Source organism: Mytilus trossulus, chromosome 6 (assembly GCF_036588685.1).
Source record: "Mytilus trossulus isolate FHL-02 chromosome 6, PNRI_Mtr1.1.1.hap1, whole genome shotgun sequence".
Classification (NCBI taxonomy): Eukaryota; Metazoa; Mollusca; class Bivalvia; order Mytilida; family Mytilidae; genus Mytilus; species Mytilus trossulus.
The window spans coordinates 74,249,946-74,274,131 of NC_086378.1; the positions used below are offsets into that span (position 1 = coordinate 74,249,946).

General features: G+C 32.0%; 1 protein-coding gene across 1 annotated transcript; it reads right to left on the bottom strand.

Annotated features, from left to right (window-relative positions):
* Nucleotides 1–7,532: 7,532 nt before the first annotated feature.
* Nucleotides 7,533–20,719, bottom strand: LOC134723742 (golgin subfamily A member 4-like). The gene is made up of 2 exons (XM_063587286.1): nt 20,607–20,719; nt 7,533–8,832 (listed from the first exon to the last, which is right to left on the bottom strand). Exons 1-2 carry the CDS (start codon nt 20,607–20,609, stop codon nt 8,029–8,031), a joined length of 807 nt encoding a protein of 268 aa, XP_063443356.1. The 5' UTR covers nt 20,610–20,719; the 3' UTR covers nt 7,533–8,028.
* Nucleotides 20,720–24,186: the final 3,467 nt, after the last annotated feature.

Here is a 24,186-nt window from a genome sequence, read left to right on the forward strand (position 1 = left end):
GATTGTCTTACTCTTCCAGTTAACCATACATCATCACAGTTGCATTGGTTCTTGTTGCTCAGATTTTAAATTTCAAAAATTTCGTCCGAGACCACAATTGTCGTCCCTTGATTTTCGTTATTAGTCCCTAGTGATAACAGTGGGTTACTTGCCAATAATTTTTGTACCCCTTACAAATTTATTTCTCCTTGTTTAATGCCTCAAATTGTAAGTAGGGGGGTGGGGGTGGTGAAATTACACTGTAAAAAAATTTGGGTCCAGAATTTTACAGGAAAGTAGTGATTTGCTCCAGCTGAAAAAGGTTTAAAATTAGCACTTCGGAAGCTGTCAAAAGATTTCAAGACACCCTAAACACAAAATTGTCCATATTTTGGGTTAGACGCGATGAAGTTTTCTATAATTTTGATATAATTTGTCCCAAAATTAGTACAACACACTGTAAAAGTTTCATTGAGAAAGCGCAGGTTGGATTTTTTTTAATTTTCATTTATGTTCTAAAAGAAATGCACTACGAATTAATTGTGTTCTCGGACCATTTGTTTTGTGGACTGTTGTGTATCTTGTTGTTTTTCATTCAGCTGCGGCTTTGTTGGTTTGTTTCAACCCTTTTTAGTGTGATTATCCTTTGGTACACTTTGACTCTCTCTTATATATGATATCGCAATAATTATATATATGTAAGCGTTCATATACATTTATATGGATACAATATTGAATTAAAATAGACATAAAAATTAGATGAGTGAAAAAAAGAAAATGAAGTAATAATTGTACGTGTGAGGAAATGGCCTTCTTATAAAAAAGAAGATGTGGTATTATTGCAAATGAGACAACTATCCACAAAAGACCAAAATGACACAGACATTAACAGCATTAGGTCACCGTACGGCCTTCAACAATGAGGAAAGCCCATACAGCATAGTCAGCTATAAAAGGCCCCGATAAGACAATGTAAAACAATTCAAACGAGAAAACTAACGGCCTTATTTATGTCAAAAAAATAAATGAAAAAACAAATATGTAACACATAAACAAACGACAACCACTGAATATACAGGCTCCTGACTTGGTACAGGCACATACATAAATAATGTGGCGAGGTTAAAGTCTTTTACACTAGAAATATTTTAGATCTTGTTATATAGACTAATTCTTATTCATTCTGGTCGTAAGTTAGTCTGTCATCATCAAACGTGTGAGCAATGGTGTACGTACACCAATTTTTAGAATACATGGGATATTCAAATAAAGGCAACAGTAGTATACCGCTGTTCAAAACTCATAAATCCATGGACAAAGACTTAAACGAACGTTAAATCTCAGAGGCATGACTTTTTATTAGTTGTTAGTGGCTTTGAAATAGCTGTCAGATAACTGCGAGTACTCTCAGATCTGTTCATTGTTTCTTTTTGTGTCGGGATGTATAAGTACCCGGCCACGTCCTCTTGTATTTGTGTCTATCTGATTAGTTAAGCCTTTTTCAACTGATTTTTATAGTTCGTTCTTATGTTGTACTATTATACCACTGTCCCAGGTTAGGGGGAGGGTTGGGATCCCGCTAATATGTTTAACTTCGGCACATTATTTAAATCTGTGCCTGTCCCAAGTCAGGAGCCTGTAATTCAGTGGTTGTCGTTTGTTTATGTGTTACATATTTGTTTTTCGTTCATTTTTTTACTTAAATAAGGCCGTTAGTTTTCTCGTTTGAATTGTTTTACATTGTCTTATCGGGGCCTTTTATAGCTGACTATGCGGTATGGGCTTTGCTCATTGTTGACCTATAGTTGTTAATGTTTGTGTCATTTTGGTCTTTTGTGGATAGTTGTCTCATTGGCAATCATACCACATCTTCTTTTTTATATGCTCGAAACTTTAGAATAGTTTAGAAATTTATCAAATCAAATAATCCTTGAGTGATGGTTTCGTTATTGAAATTCTAAATTGATGTTTAACCGCGCTAAATATTATATATGAAAATCATACGAATAAGTCAGGAACGGAGTTTCAATCTGTAATTCAATAGCTATTGCTTGTTTCTGTATTTGTTTATCGTATAGTGTTTTGTAAATCAATGGTTTTCTCGTTTGAATAGTTTTATCATTATGTTAAATGGTGTCGGCGTTTGTTACATGTGGAAGTGCACACATTTACGACATGTTATTGCTTAAACGCACATTTTCTTCTTCCCGCTAATAATATATAGTCACCATTTGCACTTATATGCGAATGGCCGATTGACAGTCGCTCCAAAATATTTTGCAACATTTCAGTTAAAAAAAAACTTTTTTAAGTCTGGTAATATTTTCGTCATATTTCCAACAACTTTATTTTTCTTAAACATTACAAATATTACAAATATAACAAACAAACAAACTTCATTTTTGGAACACTATCACAAAGTTTACGTAATACATGTGTAGCTATTTATTTAGATAAACTGTATTAATCCATACATTTCGGAATTATTTAGCAACTATATCCAAATGACGAGGAAGTTCGAGGTTATTCAAGTAATAAGATTAAGGAAACTTTGGTTAACACAACAGCATTTTCAACAAAGTAGTTTATTTTTGTTTGACAAACTCGAAAAGAGGGGGAAAAGTAATAAAATGGTTACTTAAGCATTTACTTAATTTCTATCACGAAATAAATGCGTTTAATATTTTAGATACAGATACAATATAGTGCATTCGTAAATGTAAAACACTTTTTAATAGAAAATTTAAAAGAGATACATCAACCGTCTTTATTTTAGAATTGCTCATGTCTGTAGGGCTTATTCCCGATTGTCCCACTTTTTTTTAAATTAAGAGCTCATATTGTCCCACATGAAAAGTTCTGACTGGTCCACATTATTTTATGAGGCGAAATGTTCTTATCCCTTGTTAGATTGTCTCTATGGTTTTGTTTCAGATATATAAGCCAAAATCTACATTTTATGCGATGTTCTATTTTTAGACATTGCGGCCATCTTAATTATTGGGCGGGGTCATCGGATACTTTTTTGAAACTAAATACCCTAAGGAAGATTTTGGCCATGTTTGCTTTAATTTTGCCAGTAGTTTCAGAAGAGAAGATTTTTGTAAAAATTAATGACGACGACGAATGATGAGAAAAGCTCACTTAGTCCTATGGTCCAGGTGAGCTAAAAAGCAAAACGGACAAAAAGCAACGGACAAAAAGCAAAAGTGTCGGACAAAAAGCAAAATTATCGGACAAAAAGCAAAACGGACAAAAAGCAACGGACAAAAAGCAAAAGTATCGGACAAAAAGCAAAATTATCGGACAAAAAGCAAAACGGACAAAAAGCAACGGACAAAAAGCAAAAGTATCGGACAAAAAGCAAAATAATCGGACAAAAAGCAAAAGCGGACAAAAAGCAAATTGCGGACAAAAAGCACCGTATCATACGTAAGACCAGCATTTTTTTCTTTCTTATAGCACAATTGATCAGGCACAAAAATAGAATAATGAAATTGTGAATGCCGATGTTGGTGTCATGGGTTCAACCGAAGATCCCTTTTTGACTAATGAATGATAGCTGACCAGAAATCAGTAAACTAGAAAATGAATTCAAAAGATCTAGTGGTTTGAGGCATTTTACAACAAATGAACGACGTAATGAAGACTCTACGAAAACAAAACAATTTCTTTAAAAGCTTCAAAGACTTTTTAAAGTGATGAAGGATTAAGACTCAAAGCGTCGTGAAAGGTGAAACATTCTACAAGTTGCTGAATTTTTTAACCCTAAGGGTTTTGAGTAGTTGAAGATAACAACGAAACGAAATTTTTCAAGTTTCTTGTCAACAGAATTGCTTCTTTAGTGAGTAATAAAGATGTGTATATCAACTCATCATAGATACCAGGACTAAATTGTGTTTCGTCTACAAAAGACTCATCAGTGACGCTCGAATCCAAAAAAGTAAAAAAAAAACCAAAACAAATACGAAGTTGAAGAGCTTGAGGACCAAAATTCCTAAAAGTTTTGCCAAATCCAGCTAAGGTAATCTATGCCTGAGGTATGTTACTCATAGTGAAAATATTCTTTGTAATTTCATAAGGAATACTTCCAAGCTTTTCCCTTATAATCATGAAGAAGCAGATACATTAATGTTTCTCTATGGTTGACATGATTATAAAAATTGTTGTAAAAAGTAATGAAAGGCAGTACTGACACTAGTGTAGTTTTGAGCAGCACTCGCAAATTAGGTGAAACACATTGTGGATAAATTGTGGAAGAAATAAAGACTTTTGATGGCTTTCTGTACGTGACATATCGAAAACCGCGTTTGGTTCTAGTGTAGCTGCTCGTCCGTTCGTTCATGCATTCAGTGAATGAATGTGACACTTTGTTGGATTTTCGTGGGAAAGGTAAGAGGTCAACATGGGAAGTATTTCCAGATGTAACGGATGTTTTATTTCTCTTCTTACTCTCTCTGAACGCACAGACATAGACATCATAGAAGCATCATTTACATCATGTATGACAGAAACACATCAACGTTTTCTGTTAAGTAGGCACTGTTTGAATTGTTTTCCAGGAAGCCTTGGGATGCAATCCCGCCTACAAGATGTTTTTTTTTTTAGCAAATCAAAAGAGAAGCATATCAAGGATGGCATGTTTTGGTTCAGCCTGATTTATGTACTCGACAGGTACATGTACCAAGTCATGAACACTGGGGTTATATGAAAGAAAAACCAATGACAGTTAGAAACTAAAATGGACTTATTTGGCTGCCGTTCCATCCTCGTGTAAGGAACTTTTGAAATACGGAGGCTAAAAATCCATTTGGTAAAAGTAAAAGTAAATGCTACCTTGTAAAGGTTTTTGTATTAGCCACTGTCAGATAATGATAAGATAAGCAACCGGTCTTTTTAATCAAACTAGGCAGTTAAACTTAACAAAGAAAGCGTTATCACTTGTTTTAAAGTTGATGGAAATTATATTAGAATAATAATCATTTTCACAATTTTTGCCACCATTTTGAACCGGAAGTCCTTTTTTTCTTCAATAATGTGTTGTTTTGTCGTACTTTACAAACTGTAATTTTTCGTTTGATCAAATCTTGCATTGGATTATACCTATAACACAGATTGCAATGATTTACGAAATTAGTATGACGCTATTTGAAAAGGGATCGGTGGCCATCTTGAAAAAATGGGAATTTTTCATGGCCAGCAGAAGATTTTTTTTAATAATCAACCTTTGTTCCAAATTTCATGCTGTTATCAAGATTTGTACAATTATTTTCATAATATCTCCCACTATATCATATTATTTATATTTGGCTGGTGGTTCTTACAATTAGTAAGGTTTCTTTCATTAAAAGTAAAATACGGATAAACGTTTTTTTTCTAAAACATTTCAATTATATCTGGATACTATCTTAGGACTATAAACAATCTTTTGTCAAAGTTTTGTAGACATCCAGGATAGTTTAAGAAAGTTATCAAAATTTCAAACACTTTAAAAACATAGTGAATATTTGTAGACACCGCCGCCGCCGTCGCCAACGACGACGACGACAATGCCGACGACGAAATGTTTGATCGCTATTGCTCGGTTTTTCGACAAAAGTCAAAGGCTCGACACAATTTTTTTAATATCTTTATTTTGTTGTGGCTGTTGTCATGTCAGTTTAGAAGGAGGCTAGTGTAACAATTACAATTAGAAAAAAAACTAAGAGGTTATTAGGTCAAATATGGTTCAAACAGGTCGAATATGGTTCCAACAGGTCGAATATGGTTACAACCGGTCGAGTATTGTTCAGACCTTTGGTCGAGTATGGTTCAGACTAAACATAAATAGATCAGGATCTGGTCGAGTACATATTGGGAATGGGTTTTTAGAAATATAAAGATGAGGTATGAGTGAAACAAAAACTCTTGACCCAAGTCACAGTTTATAAAAGTAAACCATTATAGGTCAAAGTACGATCTTCAGCACGGAGCCTAGGATCACACCGAACAGAGAGCTGTAAATGGCCTAGTGTAAAACAATTCAGTCGGGAAAACTAATCTATATAGAAAGACGAAAAACAAGAAACACTTATGACCCAAATCAACAAAGATTATTTCGGACTGATCTAGTACTAGTTCAGACTGTTGTCAATGGCAAATATAAGGGTCTAGTACAAATCAGTACAGTCAAGTGTTTGGTTAAGACTGGGGTCGAGAAATAGCAAAGAAAAATTCAAACCGATTCAAACTGGTCGAATAAAAACAATCAGTACAGTCGAGTACAGATATAAGCCATTCCAAACTTTTCTTTGTTTGAAGTGTAGCCTTCTTAGGTTTAGCGTTTTCAATACCGAGAGCCGTTGACCAAACTGACAAATTCTGAATTTTAAACACCCAACACATTTGTTGCCGCAGCTTTTATTATAGAATATTAGCAAACAGACAAACAATAGTACACATGACACAAACTGAAAACCAAAGAATAAACAACACGAACCCCACCAAAAAGTAGGGGTGATCTCAGGTGCTCCGGAAGGGTAAGCAGATCCTGCTCCACATGTGGCACCCATCGTGTTGCTTATGTGACATAAAATCCGGTAAATAGTATAATTTGGGAGGTCACATTCATGAAAGGGAAGGGGATTGAAGTTACGACGCAAGGAACATATCCGATATCATTTGTGAAACGGTTATTCCATAACGGTCTACCAAGTCGTGATGGCGTCCGTAAAATTTACGAAGGGATGATTTCAACTTCACCATTTGAAACTTTTGGTTTAATAGCTTCCTTGTGAGCAGCAACCCTCTATCAAGAAAATCATGATAGGAAATGCAAGCACGGAAATATCGTATCAATTGGGAGATATATACCCCGTATGCAGGTGCTGCTGGAATGTTGCTACTTAGAAATGGAAAGTTTACAATTGGAAAGCTGAAATCATCTCTTTTATCGTAAAGTTTTGTTTTCAACCGACCCTCATGGTCAATTTCCAGATGTAAGTCAAGATATGAAGCCGACTTAACTGTATCTGTAGTATCCTTTATCTCTAGTTCAATGGGATAGATGCGTTCCACATAGTCACCAAACTTCTTATCTTTCTTATTAAGAGGTTCCTGATAATTTTCTCTAACTTGTCGTATCTATCGAAAGTCCGGACGTCTCTGTACTAAGGTTAAATATATTTCTTAACAGAAAGTTTATGTCTGTGTAAAATATTTAATCAACATATATATTACATACGCTATAACAAACATTTTCATAGTAACAGGTTGGGGCCATAAACGTTAAGAAATTAATTCTTAATAAAAAAAAGATAAACACAAGAGTTTTCCACTCTGAATTGATTATGAAATAGTTTTTCATTAAGTAGAAATAAAATGTATTCATTTTCACTGCTGCACTACTCTTTCAAAAAACTAGTCAACTAAAATGCTTCTTCAATGATCGAATGCAAAGTACTTTACATGAAGCATGTAGTATAGTTTTATTAAAAGCATAAAAATATTCAATTTTCCAAATGTCTTTTTTTGGCAACGAATGAATTATTCAGAAAATCTTATGACAATAAGAGACTGCTACAGAACATTTTTTAATCTACATGTTTCGGTGTCTAAATAGCATATCGAAAATTCATACATTACGTCACAATGTTACCATAATGAGTTTAAATAGTGAGTTAAAGTGTACATGTATTGTTCAGTTCCGTTTGTAATGAATTTATGACATAATACTTTCATTTTTCATGAGGTTATATAGATACTTCTTTTTCAAATCCAGTGTCTGCTTTGGACTTTGTCAACTTCCAACTGAGAAAACGTGAAACTGATAGATATACGGTTGTGAAAGCAGTGCTTCTGTTTAAACCACACTATTAAATATTGTCGCTATTACGCAGCATGATATATAATTTGCCATCAAATAAATCATAAATAAATTGCTCAATGTAACACCAAAGTTAATTAGATATCAAGACATAATTACGTCCATTAAATTCAGCACTCGGTAAACACTTCAATCAAAAGCCTTTTTAAATGCGCCTTTTCGTTGTTAAATTTTCTTCATCCTATTTATTCTGTCTTTTGATGATCCTTCCTACTGAAATAATTTGTGTTTCTTGAAGAGTATAACTTTTTTCCAGTTCTTGGTATTTTCGGATTAAAAACCCTCAGTGGAACAGCTTTTTTCATTACAGTCATCCCTGTTTTTCCACCGTTTTGATTGACTGACAGATTAACGTGTGCCACGTCATGTATATTAACATTGCTCTCACCATCCTTTGCTAATGCCATTTTTGCTAGGCTAGCACATGTAGCAGCTATTTCGGATAACTTTTTCTCAGATTCTTTAGAATGATTTTTAATACTGTCTAACTGTGCTTTAACCTCAGCATGTTCTTGTTTAAGTTCTCTTTTTAGGCCATTGATTGCATTTTCTTGTAGCATTTTGTCTGTTTTCATGACTTGCAGTTCTTTTTCTACACGTAATAACTCTATTTTAAGATCTTTTATTTCGGCTTGTTGTTGATCACGCGTTTCTGATGAATACTTAATTTTCTCTTCCAAAACGGAAATTTTTACGGACAATTCCTCCTTTATCTTCAGCATTTCCCCTTGTTTTGTTTTCAATTCTTCTATTTCTTTGTCCTTTTTACAGTTCGCCTGTCCGAGTTGATTTAATTTATCAGCTTGATTAGCGTTACAACTTTTTAAATCGTCAATCACATTTTCAAGCTGCTGACGTTTTCCTTCTTCTTCTTGCACAAGCTTATTCTTGTCTTCCTCATGATATTTTTCATCTATACCAATTTTCATTTTCAAAACTTCTAACTCTCTTATCTTTGAAATAGCATTCATGTCTTCTTTCATGCAATCCTACATTCATGAGAAAAAGGTTATGTTAATATATCAAGAACAATATATACGAACAAAAATTTAAAGTGCAATTTAAACGAAAAAGAAACACTATGTCAAATCTTTTTCAAACCAACAACAGTTTGCGAATTCACTTATATCTAAAGCAGTTTAATCTAAGCCAGCGTAATTCTAATTGCTCGATCACTCTGGTTGAGAAAAAAACATTGCTGGAAAGCGAACAGTGGACAAATGATATGTACTTTCAGTAGTTTGACGAACGACACAATATGATACTTTTTGTCTATACAGTCATTATTTGTGTCGATTGCCACATATAATTTCCTCTCCCTGATAAGCAATAATTGCTAATAGGAATTCATCAAGTTTTAAATACCATTCAAAGTTCATTAAACTATGTTTAACGTAAAACGCCTGTTGACCGTGGCTTATCGATTATGCAGTTATGGTGAACGAGTTAGTTATCTTTTGCACAAAGATATGTAACACATGATAACGGTTTTTTTTTATTTTGAAGCTCATCATTGTTTTATATCCACAAATAGAGTTAATCTGGCAACGGGTAGTCCAGACAGGTACAAAATTAGGCGAAAACGAACTTGCGACTGTAAAGCTTCCGATTGACATCTGCAATGCTTCAAATCTTACAACACAAAACATTCTATAAGTCAGAAGTTTAAGAATAAAATAAGATTAAAATGTTAATATGTTATGAAACTCTTTTTTCGAGATATTTTTTTTAAATGAAAGGAGAAGGCTGACTTAGACGTCTTCAATGCTCTTCAAATTAGTTCTTTGTCTGGCCTTTTTTTATTATTCGATTAGTCTTTTGAAGACTAATACCAAATTTCAATCCTGGTATCTATGATACGTTAATTTGAATACTACCTTATATCTTAGATCTCACTATAGCATATTGAGAGAGAAGTCTTGTCAAATTTCGTTAGTTAAGAAAATTCAACTCATACTATATTTCAATCCTAAATACATCTTATTGGCATTTACCCGCTTATTACTAGATTTCACAAAGGTTCACATAAAATGTTGACGTTATCAGAGTTATAATAGAAAATATATGACGTCACATTTGAAAAGTTTTTTTGTATGACGTCAATAGTTCAACAGGCACATATTATAAGGTTAAGCGGCGCAGATATGCAAATATCCATAAGGTGTATGATCTTTATCATTGGCAGATTTGACGTTCCATAGATATCAATACTATAATCCAAAAAGCCCTTCGAAAAAAAACAGAAATAAAAAGTTGAAGAGCATTGAGTACCAAAATTCATAAAAGTTTTGCCACATCCAGCTAAAGTAATCTATGCCTGAGGTAGAAAAGCCTTAATAAGTTTTTCAAAAATTCTAAATTTTGTAAACAGGTAATTTATAAATATAACCATATCAATGATAATTCATCTTTGACCAAAAAGTGCTGACCACTGGGCTGGTGATACCCTCGACCCAGTGGTTGCAAATAAACTCAACATAGATACAAGGATTAAAATTTAATCGCTTGCATACCAGATTTAGATACCGTGGACCTGTCCCGAACGTAAGCAAGAAACATTCGTGTTAACTACCAAAATGTGAATATGAACACTTTGATCCTTTATAAACATCACAAGGTCTGATATAAAATCCTGCATATTTTGTTTTATAATTTCACCTAATCAGGAAACTTCGCTAGTATAACATCGAAAAAAGAAGAGGATACAGTTATATATAAAACTAACAGATAAAGAGATAAAGGGTGCGATGTGATTATTATGGATAACAAATTACATGGTTTGTCATCTCAAAACTCTCATATGTGCGGAAGAGTCTCTTTTTTATAAGTGTTCAAACCACTTTCATTTACGTCCCATTGGATGTAAAAAAAAACTTTATCTAGTCGAGGTCTTAGACTGGTTCGCTAGACATTTTCGTTTGCAACAATTATCTACAATTGGATCAAGTAAAATTTTGTGAATAAACTCATCATAGATATCAGGACAAAATTTTGTATATACGCCAGATGCACGTTTCGTCAACAAAAGACTCATCGTTGACGCTCAAATCCCAAAAAGTTAAAAAGGCCAAATTAAAATTATAAATTTTGTAAACAGGTAATTTATAAATATAACCATACCAATGATAATTCATGTCAGCACAAAAAGTACTGAATACTGGGCTGGTGATACCGTCGGAGAAATAAATCTCCACCAGTAGTGGCATCGACCCAGTGGTTGTAAATAAACTCATCATAGAAATCAGGACAAAATTTTGTATATACGCAATGATTAAAATTTAATATTTACACAAGACGCGCGTTTCGTCTACAAAAGACTCATCAGTGTCGCTCGAATAAAAAAAATGTTTAATTTAAAGGCCAATTAGAGTACGAAGTTGAATAGTCTTGAGTACCAAAAATTCCTTAACGTTTTGCCAAATACAGCTAAGGTAATCGATTCCTTATTTTTTTCAACAATTCATAGCTTAATTAACAGTTAATTTATAAATATGAACATATCAATGATAACTCAAGCCAACACAGAAGGTCTGGCAACTGGGCTGGTGATATCCTCAGGGAATTGAATCTCCACCACCAGTGGTATAAACCCAGTGGTCGCAATCAAATTCATCATAGATACCAGGATTAAAATTGTATATTTACGCCAGACGCGTGTTTCGTCTACAAAAGACTCATCAGTGACGCTCAAATCCCCAAAAGTTAAAAAGGCCAAATTAAAATTCTAAATTTTGTAAATAGGTAATTTATAAATATAACCATATCAAGGATAATTCATGTCAGCACAAAAAGTGCTGACAACTGGGCTGGTGATACCCTCGGAGAAATAAATCTCCACCAGACGTGGCATCGACCCAGTGGTTGTAAATAAACTCATCATAGATAGCAGGAAAATTTTATATATACACCATGATTAAAATTTAATATTTACGCCAGACGCACGTTTCGTCTACAAAAAGACTCATCAGTGAGGCTCGAATCCAAAAAAATGTTTAATTAAAAGGCCAAATAGAGTACGAAGTTGAAGATCATTGAGAACCAAACATTCCTAAACGTTTTCCAAATACAGCTAAGGTAATCTATTCCTGATAAAGAAAATCCTTGCTTTTTTCCAACAATTCAATGTTTTATTAACAGTTAATTTATAAATATGAACATATCAATGATAACTCAAGTCAACACAGAAGTGCTGACTACTGGGCTGGTGATACCCCGGGGAAATGAATCTCCACCAGCAGTGGCATCGACCCAGCTGTTGCAAATAAACTCAACATAGATACCAAGATTAAAATTTAATCGCTTGAATGCCAGATTTAGATACCCTGGACCTGTCCCGAACTTAAACAAGAAACGTTCGTGTTAACTACCAACATGTGAATATGAACACTTTGGCCCTTTATTTACATCACAAGGTCTGATATGAAATCCTGCATATTTATTTTTATAATTTCACCTAATCAGAAAACATCGCTAGTATAACACTGAAAGAACAAGAGGATACAGCTATAAAACTAGCTGATAAAGGGTGCAGTGTGATTATTATGTATAACAAATTACATAGAGGAGGGGACGTTCGACTGTTAAACTGTATTATACTGCAATCAGCTTTTTTACTATACAGATAAAGCTATACGTATAAATGTAAGCTTTATACGTCAATGACCCCAACTAACCTATAAGCCCCGTCTCCTTATTGTATTTCATCAACAACATCCCGTCACGACCATGACAACGTAAAGTAACAATGGTCAAACTTTTATGAATTTAAACTTTTATGTCTTCAAATTGGTTATGTATATACCATGGTTATCAAATGTTATCAATTAAGTTCATTTTCCCTTTCTAACTCCTTAATATGTCAATGTTTTACCGCCTGGACTACGCTCATAGGAAAATACCCCAAAATGGTACCCCAAGAGGGAAATTCCAAACACTTTTTTTAACAATTTTTGTTACATAGTTTTTTTCATTTTTAAATATTTTTTTTAGATTTCAGTATAAAGACAATATACGTATAGTGTCTTGAAATATAAAATTTATTTGTATTCGGCACAAAACGCGAAAATGCTCGGTAGAACCTCGCATTTTCCCGTTTCTAAGCCTCATACAAATAAATTTCATATTTCAAGACACTATACGTATATTGTCTAAATATTTACAGATCAAAAACAAAATGATAATCAAAAGATCAACACACCCCTCCAAGAGATATAGGACCAACATATATTTATAATGACACTTATGATTATCTTCGATAGATTGAGAACGAAGTCACTGGTTGTCAAAGATACCTGGTCCATAACTTCGGACGCAAGATGAAGTGAACAAACATTCAAGGATTATTTTTTTAAATAGACAAATTATCATCCCTGTCCATCATTTAAAGTACCTTTCACAAGTCAGAAACACACATAGTTTTACCGACAGAGCTCTTTCCGAGATTAATGTTCATTGCAGATATTTGTTTTTAAGAGTAAAATTTCACGACTTATATTCGCGATACAGATCTTTTACAAAATGTAAATAGTTACCTGATCTGCAAATCAACAAATGTTTCCTATTCATAATTGTAAATATTGACTGGATAAGTATGCTTATTTAACATACTAGTTTTGTTTTCCTTTTGTTGTCTAGTAAGTGGGTAACATTTTGAACAAAAAACGGTTGTTATAACAGAATAAACATGTGAAAAAACCCCATGTTTATGCAATAAGATATTCAGTGCCTAAAGTTATAATGGTCTGTGTCTAGGTTTTTTAATTTGAAACATCACAAATCCAACGGAATAACAAATAACGTTTTTTATTTAAACAAATAATGTAATCGACAAAACAATAATACATTTAAAATTCAGTAATAAAGAAATAAGTAAGTTGATTCGTATTATAAACTATCATAGATTTTTGATTATATTGAAAAGATTTTAAAACTATCAAGATAATACTTAATATTCAAGGCATCAAGAAATAACATCATCATGATTAATAAGGAACATGTGCGAAATTTGGTAAATATTTAAAGAGTTAAAGAAATGAACTGAGACAAGATATCATTTGTTTACATTGTAATTTTTATCTGTTTTGCACGTATTTTTGTTAGAACATGGCTTGACCTTTTGATGTTTTCAAACGAAATCGTTCCTTGATGTTTTCAAACGAAATCGTTCTTTGATGTTTTCAAACGAAATCGTTCTATAAATTGTATAAGTTGTCAGTTATAGAAAAATGAAAAGAATAAAACAAACTTCGATGCTTAACATACTGAAACATTCAAATCTTACCAATACACTTTTATATATCAGTCCATTTAAATAAAGTTATAAAAATAAAGATATCTCTTCAAATACTCTTAACATCAAGACTTTGGTTGTATTGTGATAATAGGGCACATAGGGGTAAACTATACTTAATTTTCGACTTCGGTCATTTGATCTGAAAAAATTAAATTGATTATAAACGCAAAAAAAAAGCAACACTGAAATTTGTGACCACACCGATCCAAGTTGTTATGAGGCTGAACGTTATATTTTTTTTTATAAATGTCTGTGTTCACATAGACTTAACTAAAATTCCGCTTTCGGTGGCCTATTGTTGTCTTTCCTCACCGCCAGGATAATTTAAAGTTGTAAGACAGTACATGATATATAAGACACGATGATATAATTGATTGCAGACTAGCTAAATTATTATATCGCAAATTATCGTCAAATGCTGCCAAGTGCCAACTGTAAACTGTACGACAATTGGAAGACTGTGCAAACAGACGGCGTTGTCTCGATATCACAATAACATGAATAAAGGCAACATTAGTATACCGATGTTGAATGAGTCGAATGACGGCGAGCGAAAAACAAACACTTGCTTCAGCACCTGCCATATTTTATATTGTTGTGCTGAATATTCAAAGTAATTATTAATATATGTGTTGTCAGCCGTGTTTCACAATATCGTTTCAGTGATGAAATACATTTTAAAAATTTTAAATTCACAGGAGTAGTCATTGACATCACATTGGCTAACTCATACCCACGGACAGTATTAAAAAGGTAAAACTCTTGAAGTTAAGAGCAGTTTTCCGTTATCACCAAACTTTTTCGGCACGCACTTGAATTATGTGTTTTAAACTTTGTTAGTTCAGTAGAGCCACATGCGCTTAACAAAAAATATCACTACACTTAGCCCCATATGTTTATCGTTTCCTTAGTAAAAGGACCTGAAGTAGCAAAAAAGAGTGAAAATGCAGTGTTTTCAAATTATCATCAATTATGTCTAATATAAGGAAAATGATATAGATATTCATACATCTCAAACTTTTTTCTTTTTAAAGAAAACAAATAAAAAATGGGGTCAACAGTAAATCTTCTTTAAAAAAAATCTATTTAGCTGAAATAGTGTAAAAAGTTCAATATAAAAGAGTTTTAAAGCCTAATTTGACCAGGTGTTGTAAAAATATGCAGTTATTCTTATAGTGTTGATTATATGAATAGAGATAATGGATCAAGGTTATACAAGAAAAGGAAAACATCAGTTGGCAAATTAACTGTGTTTAAATTAATTGACCCTGAAAAGTCGAGTTGTCCTGTATTTACCTAGTCTAATTATTTCCCTTTACGGAGTCCTTACGCACAAAGTTATGTTGATTTATTTTGACCGCAATACACATTTTTCGTCAACATCAGTGGCGCTTAAGAAAAATAATTGCTAGGCGCATTAAAAACTGACAATTTCAAAAAGTTGTGCCTCATACTTCTTTGACAATCTTTTTTTATAAGTCTGCCAATTATTTCATATCTAGTAATTGACTTTCAGGGTAAGTTGAGACCTACACTTACCCACAAGGACAATATATATATAACTCAAATGATTGCCTTTGTGACCTTTCATCTTTATAAAGCATAATTTCACCAGCATAATTGATCTGTAAAGATATTGAGGATTTTTAACAAAATGATCTTTTTTGGTAAAACTGAAAAAAATTCTACAAAAGTAAAAGAAAAAAAACCAATCACGATATGTTGTTGTCAGTTAGTCATATAATTGTGTTACAGAAATTGCTTTTGTTTGAATCTTCGATATACCTGCACTATTAATCAATCTATCAACTCTTAAACTTCGTACTTTATATGGCCTTTTTAACCTTTTTATTCGAGCGTCACTGGAGACTTTTTGTAGACAAAACGCACGTCTCGCGCAAACCCAAAATTCCAATTTTGGTGTCTGTGATAACTATATTTACTATCAATAAAGTATTTCTATGTATACTAAAAAAAAATAAAAATAAAATAATTCATTTAACTTTAGCTATAGCAACTTGCCATGGTTCATCAGATTAAAAAAAATAACTGTCAATGAAACTACTAACCAAAACACAATCGGAAAAAGACAAGATGTTCTAGATTGCTTTTACCATCGAGCAAAATGTTTCAATGTACAAAAATAAAAATGATAAATAATTCAATAACAAAAATGTCGTCCGCAGTAGACCGCTGTTATAAAAGTGTAATTTACAACCGGTTTGGATTTTTTGTATTTTTTGTAGAAAATCAGTAAAACAACCGATGTGGAACCTATAACGAATACAGACTTAAGTTTATGAATTGTCCCTTGCATGTACGTATCTGCTTTTTCTAAATAAATTATTCGATACTGATTTTAACCTTTTTGATTATTACTGAATACTTATATCGTGCATTCTGTTGAAATTAGTTATAAGTATCACTAATCACTTTCTTTATGACTGAGTGAATGCTTTAAAATATAGTCCGAATACAAGTAAGGTACATTTAAAAATTTAATGGACCATTTAACCGAATGGCTGATTTTGATCTTATATTGAAGGTTAATATTATCTATATAGAGGGAAGCTTATCGAATATTTAAAATCAACACGGTCATGCGTGGGTCGTAAGAGGCCTCCTGCAAAGCAACTTTTCTTTCTCAATCCAATATGACCCCAATTTCTAGTGACATTGTCTGAATTCTCCGAATTCATCCCGGATGTTCTCTATAACTGGTACTTCCTATTGAGTAGACTGTAAATATTTTCTTCTAAAACAATTACTAATCATCCAATCATGCAATTATTATCGTAATGAGAACAACTTTGTTTGACATAATAAATTATGTTTGAAGCATACGCAAGATTTCAACGCACAGTATGTTCCTTTGCATGTGTCTCACTAAAAATTTAGAAGATTATGCGCTATAAACTGTTTTGTAATTAACGAGTTATTCGCCATTCCACATTCAGAATACCAAATATGATCTTACAATTTGAGGTTTTATCCAACAAGCATACAAGAAGAATGAGTTGACTAATATGATGCACAAGGAAGCAACTGTGGTGAATTTCGACTACATTGAAGGCATTTATATCACCTTGGAGACTTTCTCCCCGGTAGAGCTATAGATTAACAGTACATTAATGGGTGTTACACGAACACGTTTAAGATGATACACGAGCACCTTTTCGTTGTTCAAGGACACTTTTTATTTTTACTCGAACATGCTTATTGAGTTCATGAGCACTTGGAATATCAATTAGATTAGAACGTTTTGTGTCACCAACCATCAATAACATATTTAAAAAAAAGTTTTCGAAAGAGGTATTTAGAAAAATAAAAAGTTTTACTGTTGGTTGAGAACTTTTCCAAACTTATTCAATAATTTTTGGACGCCCCTAATACTTTCTTACAAAAGGGACAATATATACAATATAGTATGCAGACATGATATCTAACGACTAACATGCCTTGTTGGTTTCCCTTTGTAACTCCAGTTTGTCTTGAATTACGATATAAATTTTGTTTAATTGATATTGGTTACTTTAATTGATTTTGTTTCCAAGGAAGATGCAACGTTAAACATTATATAAATAGGAAGATGTTGCACGAGTGCCAACAAGACAACTCTATAACCAAATCAAAATTAATAAAAAGTTCTCAATTCTAGTTCAACGTATGGCCTTTCTTACGGAGCTTTGATTACCATTAAACATCTAGAAGCTATATTACGGATTACAAATGTGTCGAGGTTTGTAATTGGATAACAACACCGAGATGTCAGGTTATATTCAGGAAACTGCCGGGGTATAAACGACGTTTTTTTCCCCAATAGGAACCTCAGAAACGTCAGCATAACACCGGTTACTATGTGACGTAGTCAAAAGCTATACAGAACACTAAGGAATGTCAGAGGCTCATAGAGGGAAAAAATGACGTGATTCAGTCAATAATACATTTTTGTAATACAAAATCACGCAATTTTTACTTCTTAAATTTAATGTTAAAAGTGTTATTATAAATTATAACATACACGATAAAAGTATATTCACAGCAAATAAGAAAATCCTGTCTGAGACCTGATTAACATATAACGTAGAGCGAAAAAAATTAGTAGTTACAAACAATGCACACAGACAAACCAACGGTCTAGTCTATAAACTTGTCTTAGTCTCATGTTATATCCATTTCCTTTATAATTGGTTAATTTTCGTTAATTTCTGCAGTTTAACATTCCTCTTTGTATATTTCTGCTTTTTTATTAAAGATTTGTTACTATGTAGTTTATACTTCTAATCCCGATATATTTTTTTCGACACCTCGTGACATTTCATAACAAAGATAAATAAATCATCACTGGTTGATTATTATTAGTTATCGGTGTTCTGGTACTGACATGATTTAGAAAATTGACTTGTTAATGAATTCACTATAACCCCCTCAGCAAACATGACCTTAGATGGATTTTGTATTTTTTTGTACAATTTTAACTACAGGTATTTAGCGCTCCACTTTGAAAATTTTAACTATGAGTTTTTACAGATAAAGATTAATCCAACAAAGCCTGACACAACATATTTTTGAAGTTATGTTGTCATTCCTAATATAATGTTAAGTCTGTTCAAGTCACACATGATTCATATAGAATTCATATAACGAAAGTTCTAATAAAATTAAGATAAACCTATATTTGTGGAAATCCGTTAGAAACTTCTAAAAACTTTGACATCAGAATTTTTTTTAAATTTCACTTTTTAAATTGTTTTGAAACTGCATGTATATAATCGCGCCGATTACAATTGATTTTACAAAAACACTCGTTTAATTCGTTAAGCTTTATAAATTCTGGATAGATAAAAAGATAAAAATATCAATCAAAGACTTCCTTAATATAGTATTATACCATGACAAACATGTCTTAACACTTAACACAGTTTAAATGTTATTGATTTGAATGTATGAAGTTTAAATTAAAAAGAAAAATTATATCACATATACCATTACATATCATATAACAATTTAAAATATAGATAATAGAAAAATAACTATTGACCATAAATTATCTCCTTTTAATTGAGCTCATACATGTTGAACAGAAGAATATAAATATATGAATATTTATTATAAATAATCAAAAGGCCTGTTTCCGAGCATATATATATTTATATACTTTTTCACTTTTTTGCTCTTTCGGAAAATGTTGTTTGTGCTGTTAATCATACAGTAATTTTAAAGATATATTACATTAAAAATAAATGATTACATAAATATACCCCATACTAACTGGTGTTTGCAAATAAATAAAGTAGAATATTTTTCTCTATAAACATAGAAAATTAAAATTAAAATAAAAAAAATCGTGTATTCCTTATGTCCTTTTTATGGGATTTTGTTTTGGCATATGGCATTCAAATATTTTGAGCGTTCATGATGAATGTAAATCCAGAAAGCCGCTTCCGACACATGACATTATTTAACGTGTTTTTTTTTATTCTGATAATTTCGTAACGACTTTGTTATTATAATTTTCATTTGAAAAATTCTGTTTTAAAAGTTAAACTGAAACAAATAATGATACAAAGGTATATCATTTGATATTTTCTACTGCATATAACCAGTTACAAAACCACAGCATTTTATAGCAGTATATATATAATGATACATTATTACTGACATTTTAAAAAAGACAATTCAATAAATAAATAACCTATGTTATGTATTAGCTGAGTTAAAATTAAAATAATCTTCAAAAATAAAAACACCTGAATTTGAATAAGTGTGAATCTTCAAAATAGTATACATGTAGCACAATTGTAAACACTATCCTGAGTGCATTTCATATGCTATATTTACTACCAGTAGGATCATGGGATGAGCAAAATATTTCCCAATACTTTGTCATATATGCAAATGGTTGATATGTTATAAGCGCTGTAATCAAAATGATCAAACCTGGTGAAAGTTAACTGATAGACATTTGAAAATAATATTACTTTAGTACTCAAAAAAATTACAAAAAAGTAAAAAAGAATGAAATATTTCTGTCATTCTATAAAAACTATAAAAGAAATGCATGCCTGATATTTTATTTCGTTCATCAAACCGATAAAAACAATGTCCTTTAATTCTAAACTTTTTTAACCAAGAGGAATCGCCATAAATTAAGGCAACAAAACGAATACCGCTGTTCGAAATTCATAAATTGATTGAGAAAATAATAAATCCAGATCACAAACTAAAACTGAGGAAAACACATCAAATATCAGAGGAGAATTACGACACAACAGAAACACAACATTTAAATGTTAAACACATATAAACATTTTATTAATGTTAAAGCAGATAGGAAGATAGGTAGTTAGATATCATATTCATGATATTGTAATTGAACCTTCATATTTATATATCTACATATGTGTACATTTGGTATTTTCTCTATGCAGATCTATAGAAACAATATCTTTAGCTAACAACAAAACTTACCATGCAGTGTGTTTCAAGTCCAGAGATATACTTTTAACAGTTATGCAATGTACTGTATGTTATATTGTGAAATTTCCCAATGTGTCACGATGTCTTTCATAGTATTTGAAAAAAGATATTGAATTAATGAATTACGATATTTAAATGACTATGACTAAACAGTATTCATGAAAAGACAAGGATTACTTTCGAATGTACAAGGACATTAAATAGCTGGCAAATTTTCCAATTAATATCTAACAGGACCAGTTCTATTGTTGGCAAAATACAAGTTTTAGTGTTGGTTCAATTATAGCGAGTGCATGTCATCTTTAAAAGACTTTTTAAAAAGGATATCTTTTCCAATGTACGATTTGGTGATTGAGCAGTAAAATATTCTTGTATAACAAGGCTTCAGATTACTGTAAAACAACTTAATGAGCAGAAAGATACCAAAGAGACATTTAAATAAACTGACAACGCTAAGCAATCAAAGTGCAGATTGCTCTGAGGGATAAGATTGCCATTGTTTTCATTGACACATGTATACATGTAGCTGAATAATCTTTTTTTCAAAACTAATATTCAACTGCACATGTAAAATGTTATTTATGTAATCTGAAGTTACAAAATAACCAATCCCGGATACATGTGTATAAACAATGTGATCGGTGTGTTTTATTTTCGTACTATCAAATCCAAGTTTACTTTCCACAGCAGTCACAGCAGAGACTCAGAGTGAGAGAAGGTATTTCACTTCGTATCTTATTGCCGATTTTCCTACGATAATTCCTAACTCTTTTGAAAAAAAAAATAATTTCTATTGGGTCAGTGGTCATATCTCCTACCGATACACATTCCTCGGCTAAAATTGCGATCGTATTTAATATAACACGATGTTTATTGACATAACGAGTTCATTTTTTTGGACATGTTTAGTTTTCAGAATTTACGGAAGTTACTTTTCGGAAGGGAGACAACTCGAAACGATAATATGCAGACTCCATTTCGCCGTAAGGGGTGTTGCGATGTGGACTACATTTATTTTAATTCAAAAGATGCACATAATTTAATATTATGAAACAACAATAAACCTCAGTAGCAGACAAATATAGCAAAAGATCCAAAGAGTTTTAAATCAATCAATTGAGTGGGGAATCCAGAGCAACCATTCAATCATATACCCCTTGAAGTCAAGAAAATTATACGCATGTCATAATTACCTAAGCAAGACCTTGAGCAAGAACGTATATTAAATGTTAATTAAACGACGTAGATGATTCTCTTTTATTATTATGGAAGTACAATATCAAATATCTGTTTCATGACGGTGATATATAAGAGAAACTCCACTTCAGTTCTTATATGACAGAAATAGATTTATCGGAATTCAGAGAACTCTCGCATGTTTATCAAAACTGGGGAATTCCCTCTGATGTATTTCTAAATTTATAAAACACTTAATATAAATACTGCTTAATTCTGATTTTTCGTGTTGTTAAAACACGCATATAAGTCAAGAGAAATATCAAACCTGAATATTATAGAAAGAAAATTATAGTGAAGTTGTTTAAGTTCAATCCCTTTGTTTGTTCTTACCTTTTAAAGCAAGACAATCATAAGAATCTAAGATGTTCCTTAATGTTTAGAATAAAACGATTGGCGTGAGGGCAATGCCCTGAGCCACTAGTATAAGTCTACAGATTGCTTGAAAGCAATCGTATTCCAAAAAGAAAAAGGACTAAATTACAAACAAGAGTATAATCCACGTATGATGTGATTCAAATGAGGATATAGAAACACTATATGTTTTGATATTTTTCTCATTCCACTTACAATAATTTTAAAATATTTGAGTTTTCTTCCTTACGACAGACTTTAAAACAATCTAATTTGTTTTATAAAACATATGTTCTAAATCCAAAAACATAATTTTTTTTGAAATTGACAAGCAATTTTTGCATTTTGATTCGAAAAAAGGTTTACTGAAACTGGAATCGTCAAATGGATTGTTTTATGAACAAGATACATTTGTTGCGTAATGAGATTTTTTTTTCAACACATTCGATATTCCTAACGGAATCAATAATACTTATATGCTTTTCGAATAGTTCCTATATTTTAACGTAGCATATTTCATATATGAATTTTAAAGATAAGGTATTCGTATACATCCTTTGCGTAATACAGATAACGTCCTTTCACTGAATAAACCCGTTAGGTTACTATGGTGGTGGTTACTATGGAAAATAAGTAAAATAACAGTTAAAAGCAATTCGTTTCTTCATCGTCGTGGTCACCTCCAGTATCGTCTCCTTCGTTTTGCTCAAAAGACGATTCGGCCTTTATGATTTTTATGTGCATTCATTAAACTTTTTCTTTAAGGTGTGAGGCGTAATATGAAAATATCCAACAACATTGTTTCCTCTGAACTGTATTAGTATGAGCCCTTGACAAATATTTTTTCATCGTTTTAACTATGTTTAAACGCGCGTCTGACGTACTAAATTATAATCCTGGTACCTTTGATAACTTTTTTTTCCACTGGGCCGATGTCACTGCTGGGGGACGTTTCGTCTCCGAGGGTATCACCAGCCCAGAAGTCAGCACTTCAGTGAATATCAATTATGTGGTAATTTTTATAATTTTCATGTCTACAAAACTTTGAATTTATCGAAAAACTAAGGATGTTCTTATCCCAGGAATATATTACCTTAGCCGTGATTGGCACATCTTTTGGGAATTTTGGATACTCAATTCTCTTCAACTTCGTAATTGTTTGGCTTGCTCAATATTTTGATATGAGCGTCACTGATGATTCTTATGTAGACGAAACGCGCGTCTGGCGTACTAAATTATAATCCTGGTACCTGTTTTAGATTAGTCAGCGAAAAACAGTAAACGTCCGCAATATCACAAAATAGGATTCATAATGAGTTAATATTTCAAAATAGTCAAAATTGTCTTAACTTGATTTGTCTTGGTCCAAGTCATGATTCTACTTCCTTAATATTAACTCCGGATAACGCCAAATTTATTGTTTTCAATCGTGAGAATGTTGCCATAAGAAGGATGATATGCTGTCAATTTAACTCTTGAAAACCGACAAGTTGATCCACAGTTCATTACTAACCAGTCGTATTTTAAAAGACAAATGTATCAACTATCTATTTTTAACAAATCATGTTATGTATCTTGAAACATTTTGTCAACTGTAAACCATTGTCTGATCGGTTGTCATGCAGAAAAAAAATCTTATCAAACATTTGACGGATGAACGGAATAAAATAGTTCATAGGTTGTAGTCAAACTTTCCTAAATAATACACACATAAAAATAATTGTTTTGAATACGTACAATCTTAAGAACCACATGTAAATTCTGTCTTCAAGACCTAGGGCGATTTTGGTATTTTGTACTATAAATTTGTTTTTAAAACGCACCTACTCTGTTGCTATGACTTATTAGAAAGGTGTTTCTCTTAATCTGTGTATTTTTTGGGGAACAATGAATTTCTTATGCTACTAGTATACTATCAGATTATTAAATGGAATTTGTTTTATAGTTTTTATTATATATACATGTATTATTTTACATGATA